This window comes from Salmo trutta, chromosome 13 (assembly GCF_901001165.1).
Source record: "Salmo trutta chromosome 13, fSalTru1.1, whole genome shotgun sequence".
Taxonomy (NCBI): domain Eukaryota; kingdom Metazoa; phylum Chordata; class Actinopteri; order Salmoniformes; family Salmonidae; genus Salmo; species Salmo trutta.
This window is the reverse complement of record NC_042969.1, coordinates 9772369-9782707: the sequence shown is the minus strand read 5'-3', so window position 1 is coordinate 9782707 and position 10339 is coordinate 9772369. Positions and strand designations below refer to the sequence as shown.

Here is a 10339-nt window from a genome sequence, read left to right as displayed (position 1 = left end):
CTGACTGTTTAAACCTCTATCTTGATCCTCTAAAGAAATGCTTTGGTATTTGGAATTCCGCTTTTGACAGAGCAGTGAAATGGAATCCCTGTGATCAATGCTGAAGTTTTTGGAAATGTGAGTTCTTAACAAGGCACAAACACAGATCAATTAAAGTAGGTAACCAAATAGGGACCCATCAAAGGCCAAATATCTGAGCAGCCATCACTGAACTGTTGCTCACCTGTTGACCACTCACAGTTGACTCAAGGGTCCACTAAAAGTAGAGATTAAAAGGGAACCTTTGAGGCCCCTATTGAGGGTCATCAAGAAGGAGGGAGGAAAGGAAGGGAGGAAGGGCAAACCATCTCCCTCCCGCCACAAAATGACATGACCCCCACCCGATCCCCCCCAGCCGAGAGCCGGACAGACTAAAGCCCCCCATTGTAGTCCCTTACACAGGATCACCAAGCCTGCCAGTGAAAAGGGGGAGGAGAGGAGAGGTGGGGGGGGGGGGCTGCCAGCTCAAACACAATCGTGTGATAGGACTTGGCCCTATCTAATCAAGGGCAGGAGGTCACTTCCGAACAACTGGGCAATAAAAGATTATTTCCAGTCGCATAACAGAGGAGCCATTGGGGAGGGAGGGAGGGAGGGCAAGGAGAGAGAGAGAGAGGGGAAGCGGGGGAGGGGCACAGACTGTCTGTGAGGAGAGGAAGTGAATTGAAAAAAGTCAGCAGACGGGAACCATCTGGCTGGATGCATAGTCTAATCTTTAAAAAAATAGGGGGAAAAGAGAAGGGGGGAAAGCAACCCCCCACCAAACACAAACACACACACACACTCCGAAAGGGGCCATTGCCTCCAAAGAATGATTTAAGCTCTTTTATTTTTTGAAGTTTTGGGAGGCATTTTTTTCCTTGGTTGAGATATCAAGGAAAAAAGGAAAGGAGGAGGGGGTTTGTACATATCTCTGGGGGTGTTAAGAAAGGAGCATTATATGATCTTATCAATGTGGGCCCATCCGGCCAGAAGGAAGAGCAGTATACATAGCTAATATACTGTGGCTCATGAAGTACACTGTACTGTAACTCTGTAGCCTACGAAGTTTGAGAAAATAAGTGGAGATTTTGTTGCTGTATTTTTTCAGAACACTTAGCCATCCAACTGTTGCTTCAACATTTCTAGATGTAATTCTCTTTTCTACACCTTCCCAGACCCAAATGAGCGTTTCTTGACAGAATTATCAAACCGTCTTCACTTCTAGTTACGTTTGTTAGATTAACGCATCGGCCTCTTGGATTTGACTGAATTTGGCATTAGTAGGACACACACTTATCGTTGGTTAGGAGGTATTAGCCATGACTTTGTGATCAGTCTGGGAGGAAGTGGCCTTCTGCATGCTGATGAATCAATCCCGGTGATGCAATAAAAGCTATTGATCTAGCGCAAAGCTCATCTCTCAAACGTGCCTGGCCATTAATTACAATAGGATCCCTCTGAATGATTGCCAAGGCTCGGTTATTGACCCTCTCACTCAACCCCCGCCTTCTCCTCCCTATACTCTACTGGCCTTTGTCCATAAAATGGCAGACAAAGACAAACAGGAAGAGGGGCTTGGGAATAATGTGTGGTATCAGATGGCAGTAACGCTGCATAGACACACATCACTTGGGGACAATGTGTGAACAGTTTACACCCTGGCCCTGTGTGTGAAACCAAGGAGTAAATGCAAAGAGGCTTGGTTCCAATGGAACACCTCTGCCAAAGTAGTCCCAGCACCTGATAAAACATTGTTTATTACTAATATGTGAATTATAAAAAGGTCACTAAAGTAAATAAGTGTTTTCCTTGTAACCAACCAGCCTCAGAATAGAAACCAGACACATCCGCCACAACACAACACCTCAGCCACACTGACCATCAACACGGGGGCCCCTCAGGGGTGTGTGCTCAGTCCCCTCCTGTACTCCCTGTTCATCCACAACTGCATGGCTGCACACGACTCCAACACCTTCATCAAGTTTGTTGATGACACAACAGTGGTAGGCCTGATCACCGACAACGATGAGACAGCCTATAGGGAGAAGGTCAGAGATCTGGCAGTGTGGTGTCAGGACAACAACATCTCCCTCAACATAAGCAAAACAAAGGAGCTGATCATGGACTACAGGAAACGGAACAGGCCCCCATCCACATTGATGGGGCTGTAGTGGAGCGGGTTCGAGAGCTTCAAGTTCCTAGGTGTCCACATCACTAAGAAATTAACATAGTCCACACACACCCACACAGTTGTGAAGAGGGCACATCAACGCCCCTTCCCCCTCAGGAGGCTGAACAGATTTGGCATGGGCACTCAGATCCTCAAAAAGTTCTACAGCTGCAACATTGAGAGCATCTTGACTGGCTGCATCACCGCTTGGTACGGCTAATGCAAGGTACCTGACCGCAAGGCATTACAGAGGGTAATGAGTGTGGCCCAGTACATCACTGGGGCTGAACTCCCTGCCATTCAGGACCTCTACACAAACAATTGTCAAATACTCCAGCCACCCAAGCCATAGTCTGTTATCTCTGCTACCACACATCAAGCGGTACCAGTGCACCAAGTCTGGAACCAACAGGACCCTGAACAGCTTCTACCCCCAAGCCATAAGACTGCTAAGAAAATACTTCTAAATAGCTAATCAAATGGCTACCCAGACTACCTGCATTTACCCTTTTTTGCACAATCTCTCTTGCACTGACTCTATGCGCACACACTGGACTCTACCCACACACTCACACATACTTACACTGACATCCCAACACACACTACATACGCACACGTGCATACTGATGCCCCACACACTCACCACATATGCTGCTGCAACTGTCTATCCTGTTGCCTAGTCACTTTAACCCTACCTGTATGTACGTAGCTACCTCAATTACCTCGCACCCCTGCACATCGACTCGGTACTCGTACTCCCTGCATATAGCCTTGTTACTTTTACTTTTACTATTATTATTCAGTGTATTTACTCCTTGTGTCGCTATTTTCTCTTAACTCTGCGTTGTTGGAAAATGACCCATAAGTAAGCATTTCACTGTTAGTCTACACCTGTTGTTTACAAAGCATGTGACAAATAAATGTTGATTTGATTGTAGCAGGCGTTATGCGTTATCTTTAACTTTGATGAAATCAGATGAATCTTCATTCATCTGAATGGAGTAAGATTTCCAATGCTACGGGGAAAAATATTTTCAAAAACATTGAACCAGAAACTTGTCTACATTCACCACCATATGGTTCCCTCCATCTCTCAGAAACAGTTTCACCCAACAAAGTCCATGAATGCTAATTTCCATTTAGATGTTATTAAGAAAATTATGGAAAGGCACTGAGGTTAGGCACACTGAAAGCTGAGCTTTGCCTTTGGTGACGAATGCTCCGGGAAGTGTTTATAGAAAAGCTTCAGCGTCAGCAGCAGTGCCCTAGCTAAGGACAGCCCCGGCCGGCAGCAGAGCTTGTGGGTTCCACCGTGGTGACTCACAGGGTAGTCATGCATGTTTGCACTCTCAAGGCCCCAATGCTGTCAGAGGGCCCCGGGAGAAGGTCCGCCAAGCTTTACACACTCAAAAATAGCACCCCGTGGGCGTGTGGTGCTGCTAAACTTACTCTGCATCAAGTGCGAGGGAGCCAGTTCGCTTTGTGGCAACTTGTGCCATGGAATGACGTAACTGACTCAGATTGACTTTCACCCCAGTGTGGGACTTGACACGAGAATGATGAATAATATGGAAGCTTGTTGGGGCGATGATGACAAATAATCTCTTAGAGTGGGATCCTTGAAATAGAAAACAAATATTAAGACCCTTAAATTATTTTGGTATTTATATTTTAGTCACTCTTATCCAGAGCAATTTACAGGAGCAATTAGGGTTAAGTACATTGCTCAAGGGCACATCGACAGATTTTTCAACTAGTCAGGTCGAGGATTAGAACCAGCGACCTTTCGGTTACTGGCCCAACACTCTTAACCGCTAGGCATTTCATCTGATTGAAAAAAGGAAGGTTTTTAAGGGTCTCTTGTTAAAATCTGAGAACTGGAAATGCAGAGCGAAGCGGTTTCCTTATTTGGATCAGACTGGAAAATATAAAGTAAACATTAGCTTCATGTTGGCCGCCTCCTGAATTCAGTTTTAGCTCTGTCCTCGGTGTCAGGGATCTAAAGTGAAACCTGAAAGAAAAAAACATTTGCAAATGTCCAGGAGCCATGAGAAAATGGTAACAGAAATTGACAAATCACTAACTCACTCTTAATTCAGTGTAACAAAAAGGAACATTCCAGCCCCAAAATGTGAAAAAGCACATTAAATAAAAGGAGACATCTGGAAGGGTTGTTCTGTTCATGCAAACTGTTGAACCATAGTGACAGTGAATCCTACAGGTTGGGCCCAGCAAGAGCCTAGTCAGCTAAATCATAAAATGCCACTTGGTTTTCGACAAAAATACCCCCTTCTCAATGTTTACCACACAACCTAGTTATATAACACATATTACCTCCCTGAATAACTGTCCTTGTTTTACTCGAGGTCAAGAGTTTCCTGCTCCAGCTAAACTGAAACATAGTATTTCAGACTAACTGCCCACTCAAAGTTAAACCCTATTATTTCACTGCATTTCCTGTTGCTGGTCTGCCATTTCAGGCCCACCAACTTTAGAAGTGATGAGCTTATCCCCTGGGGGTCAGAAAACTTCCAGAGTGATAAATTCAATGACAAAAAGAGGCAGCCAAATGGGGTCTGTATCTGCCCCATCTTTGCCTTTAGTGCAGGAACACGCCATAAAAGCTCAGCATTGATAGCTGGTTTATTATCTTTGAACAGGTGGCCTTGGGTAGTCATAATGGTGGCTCTCATTTCTCAGACACACACTGTGGCCTCAATATGGAGACCATTTAGGAGTTGGGAACATCCTGATCGAGCAACTTTTTAAACAAAGGAATGAAGCTATTACTTAGTTTGGTGGTGACCTCTTGGCTGGAATGAAGTTTCTTAAAGGAAAATACCACTCAAACTCTTTTGGTATTTGTTTCATTAGTCCACTATTGATACAGTGCCAAAATGTTTTGCGCGTCAACAATCAAGTTGATATAGAACATTAAAATACAGAAAGTATGATGCGTTTGGCACTTTCTATATTTTGAAAGTTCTATATCCTGAAAACTTGATTGCTGACATAAGTATGACTCACTAAGTATTTATTTTTATTTTTTTACCAGAATTCCAAATGAGTAAATATCAACTTGCTGTTGACCAAAGTATTCCAAGTTTTGCAAAGAAAAGCACCACTTGCTTGAAATAACTCATCAACCAAAGTTTGTTCTCAGTTTCATAATTGTACTCTATGGTGTATGCAAGAACCAGACTTGGACCCATTCACTGCTTATGAAACATCTCAATACCCTGAAAGCATTCAAACCAGCGCGAATCACTCCCAAGGGTCAATGTAATGAGGATAATCAAGACAACATTTTTTTTCTTCATTATTAATATATTTTCTGCATTAAAGTTAACATAGTTTTTTCTTTTGTGCCACCCTTTAATTTTTTCAGTAAGTATTGATATTTTGTTATATTCAGACATGAGTACATTTAAGACTGTCTTTTGCAATAAATATCATAAAATAGAGCTTCACATAATAAATATTTTTACAACCAAAAAAAAAATGTTTTAACAGACATTTTCTTTTAAAAAATAGCCAGAATTTCCTCTTATGGATTTGAGCATACAGTTTACAAAATGAAAACAAAAAAAAGGGAAGAATGCCACAGAATGTGTGTGAATGATGAGTGGGGGGAGGGAGACAAACATATCCAACAGAATACTATGAGATAGATGTGCTTTCCATAATGCAACTCGAGCACAGAAACCCAGCTAGCCATGGTCTTAGTGTGGTAGCAACTGGGAATTCAAACAATCCTCGTTTGCTATGAACACGTGGTAACAGCTACATATTGCCTGGCTAGATAGTCCTTCACAGATTTGGTAAGAGGCTGCTCTCACTTGAAGCTTAAAGCACCAGGGAAACTGCCTAGCTAACAGAAAATTCTTTAATGAGTAGCTGAAGAGAGACAGAAACAGTTCAGACAAACACTGGTCTGTAAAAACATGGTCCTGTCAGAAAAAAAGGAAGGAAATATAAAAAATAATTGAGTGGTTTTCATATTCCGTGCTTTACTCCTAGCAGGATTCCCCGTTGGAGAAAAGGAGGCGGATGGGAGGTGCTTCAAATGTTTGATTAACATCAATAGTGAATATTATTATCATCGTCAGAACTGCACGGGGATCGACTGCCCCTCTTCCTACACACACACACGGGATCAGGAAGGCTTTTCCAGGGCCTGTGGGGACCAGCTCTCCATTTTGCAATAGACAGTGTTGGAGTTCTTGCAGCGGCAGCCGGGCCTGTTGACTTGGTCGTAGCAGCCCTGGCACGCCTTCAGGCACCCCTTGACGGGCGGGTAGCACAGCAAACAGGGAAACAGTACCGACAGTAATCCCATGCAGAGGAAGCGTGAGCAGCAGTGGGAGCGAGACAGCGAGCAGGGGTGGTCGGCGCACGAGTCTCCCTCGTCGTCGTTGGAACAGTGGTAGAAGATGCCCTTGACCAGGCACATGCACGTGCCATGCTCCAGGGCGCTCTCCGCCGAGCACAGGCACTGGCCGTTGCAGGCCAGGCACGAGGGCAGGGTCCTTGGGGTTGTGCAGTCCCCGCACTTGCACTTGCCGCAGCGCTCGCAGATGAACTGGTGGCCAGACGCCACGTCCCCTTTCCCTGAGGGCTTGAGCGGTGCCTCCAGTGGCGGCGGAGGGTGAGAGCCATTCTGGGGGGCTAGCAGCGCCTTGGGCTGAGCCCGAACAGGCTGAGTCCTCTCGGCTCTGTGGTGGTGCTGGTGGAGGGCCACCATCCCCGGTCTAGAGGGAGGCGAGCGGGCCAGGAGTCCCTGCTCAGAGGATGCACTGCTGTTGCTCCCGGAGCTGGCCGCGCTGCCCGTACTGGTGGAGCGATTAAGGCCCGGGGCCCTGGTGTTACACTGCTGCCCACCGGCTACTACCACCACCGCACCGTGGTGGCCATGCCCTACCGGCCGGTGCTCATAGTTGTTGTTCACATTGACGAGGATCACCTCGTGAGTCCTCTCCTGCTGCTTGTCGGGCCTGGGTGCCATGCGGGGTGCAGGGGGCCTCCGGACCACCGACGGCCCCTCTGTGTACTCGTTGCTGGAGCGAATGGCCTTGATTTGGTCCAGGGAGAGGATGGCGGCATGATGGAGCTCCCGCTCGTAATCCGACCTCTGCCGGCCCTCCAGGGAAGGCTGCTGGATCACCACTAATGAACCGCCAGGGCCATGTTGACTTTGGAGCGCCATCTGGGGTGATCACCACTTCCGACATTCACCGTGGACTTGGCATGCATCAGAAAACCTGCAAGGGGGCGGCAAGTGAGACACAGAGAAGGGCTATCAGTAAAGACAAGGATGCCGTTTGTAAATGTGAACTAGGGTGAAGGTTTTGAATATTGTTCCCATGGCATTTTAGATTCAACTCATGAGCTGACAAAGTACAACCATCAACAGATCCCTGGATGGTCTCCATACAATTCAAATAGTTTTCAGCAATGATCATCTGTTATAATACAGGGTAAGAGCAGTCTATTGAGGCGATTATTATTGTATGTTATTTTGTGGTTTAGGCTGTTTAGTGCTTTTAAAAATATATATAATTTTTAACACTTCAGCAGGCCTACCTTCAACAATGTTAAGAACATGTTCACTTAGCCCAACTATTTTATTTTATCAACATCCCCTTTACAATGACACATTTTAATGCTCTGGGCGAAGCAAGCCGTGGAAAAGTATACTATTAACTCGTTTTGAAGCGTCCTCAATAAGCACACATCCAAACTTCAGTACAAATACTTCCCGGTCTAATTTACATATGTATGACTAGTTAACATTATAAAGCGCCACGGCGACGGAACGAGGCCACGATCCAAGAGGACAAAATGAGCTGCCTCACTTATTATTCTATTACTAAACGGAAGACGGTTTGAAGGAAATGTAAAGACAATAGGGTAAAAACAAAAAAAAACTGGGGTCACGACAAAACGCCACAATATCAGTGTCGACTTTATGTCGATGTAATTTCAAGCACATGTTTAAGTTATTGTGCCTCAAGAACTTCAAAAGCACATTACATACAATCGAATTAAACCTAATACCGTTACTCGTCGGCCTATTGGATATGAACATCTTCTGGAATTAGCCGAGGTATCAGGTCTAGCTGTGAACGCGTATCCGTCGAAACAGGAGTGCAAATGGCCCCGATCAGTAAACACATACTGGCAAGGTGTAATCAGCACGACGCAGGCAAGTTTTAAAACCGATACAATTTACAGACAGGAATTCTCTACGTGAAGACGGCTTGCTTATAAATCAGGGCTCTAATTTATTGACACTGCTTCATGAAAATCCACAGTAGCTCGCGCGGAGCACAATAACTAGGTTTAGCCGTTATTTGGATGGGTAGCATAATTATTATTATTATTATTTTTTTAAATGGACATAAATACGCCGTTTTTAGCCATATCATACCACAAACATGTCTATGCCATCGAGTTTAGTTGACCGAGCAACCGCCCATGTGATAGAGATGAATCGAAATAAGGGGGGGAAACCTTATGAATGAAAACAACTCGGCTGTCGTGGGGGAGGGGTGCTTGCGCGTGAGATCCTCTATTCTGACAACCCTACTATGACCGTTTTTGATTCCTTTCGAAAGTCGAATGACCTGTGTTAAATAGACACACGCGTGTGAAGAATGTTAAGCCAACTCTACAGATTCAAGCACCGGATGAGTGTTCCCAAGGACACCCATCGACACAAGCCTATTCTATTCCATGCAGCTACAGTGGCGACAATGTTCCCAAAGCCGGAGTTCTGAACACTATGCGCATAGCCTACTTGCATCCGAAGGTTTGACGTATCTAGTCTACATTTAAGCAACAAAGAATCTATGACCAAACCCGACATTTCAAATGTGTTTCACGCATTGAGGGGGAGATACGCACCCATCTGCAACCATCCATAACGTCGATTCCATCAACCAATATACCAAAACTCCATCCAAGTCAATTGTCCAAGCGTATTTTAATTAGCTCTTAACATTCGTAACGATTGCGTTAAATCCAAATACGATGTTGTAGCTTATCTTCTTTCGTTATTCCTTCTTAAAATCTGGTGCGTTACACACTGTGTTCCAGAAATTGTAAATCCACGCTTCTTGATGCACCCAATAAAGGTTGCGCACTTGAAGCCGATCTACTTAGACAACCCAGTTTAGTCCATAAACCGAGTAACAATTGCAGGAAGAATCTTCTTTAGGAGTCTTTAAAAAAAAACACATTTTAATTAATTTACAATATGAAAACAAATAATTATATATCCAATGGCTTCCGTCTCCGAATTCTAATGAGTAAATTGTAGTAAAATAAGGTTTTTGTTATGCTGAATGCTCAAAAGCAAGCGCTAATCGAGGACGTGCTCTCTTCAACACTGCATGCCTGTCTAACTCTGAATGAATGAGAACGTAGAGCTCAGTGTTTGCTCGACAAGCCAACTCCCATTGGCCATTCACTCCACTGAAAAAGGATACATCGCATCCGCTCTTAATTCATTGGGCAGATGTGGAAGGCCGGGCGATAGAGATGTGTGCAGCAGTTAAGGTGGAGCTGGTTTGAAATAGCAGAGAAAGCGAATTTTGTTCTTGTGCTTACAAACTATGGAACAGTGGCAACAGAAGTATTCATTTTTATAACGTTGTTTTATTTAATTCCACGGTGTCTCACCATTCCAATTACGCATAGCATAGTGAGAAATCAAACTCAAGACAGAAAATCATTTTAGAATGTATTTCTTTTTATCCTTTATTTAACTAGGCAAGTCAGTTAAGAACAAATTATTATTTACAATGACGACCTACTGGAATACTGTTGGCCTAAGACCTAAATCTAAAATACCATAATACAATTGGATATATAGAAAAGGAAATGACAACCCCTTCATTACTCCGTTGCGTTATAACTCCAGTGAAACAGTGGGCCTAAACATAACTTCGGAGCCACCTTAAGAAAAAGGCACCCCGCAAGCGAAGGGAAAGATTCCCCCACCCGCCGCATCCCCCCCTCTGTTCTTGACTGTCTGGTTTGATTGGTGTCGCGGATGCGCTACATCCGGATCCATGAGAAAAGGAAGTTCAATACAAAGTCAATTTATCCTCTTCAAATGGAAAAATCAATAGATGAATGACCTCA

The 10339-nt window shown here is 44.4% G+C and overlaps 1 protein-coding gene across 1 annotated transcript; it reads right to left on the bottom strand.

The window, feature by feature from the left end:
• Positions 1 to 5242: 5242 nt before the first annotated feature.
• On the bottom strand, positions 5243 to 9683 carry LOC115205152 (sprouty homolog 1, antagonist of FGF signaling (Drosophila)). The gene is made up of 2 exons (XM_029770847.1): positions 9098 to 9683; positions 5243 to 7452 (listed from the first exon to the last, which is right to left on the bottom strand). The coding sequence occupies exon 2, from the start codon at positions 7395 to 7397 to the stop codon at positions 6348 to 6350; it is 1050 nt and encodes a 349-aa protein (XP_029626707.1). The 5' UTR covers positions 7398 to 7452; positions 9098 to 9683; the 3' UTR covers positions 5243 to 6347.
• Positions 9684 to 10339: the final 656 nt, after the last annotated feature.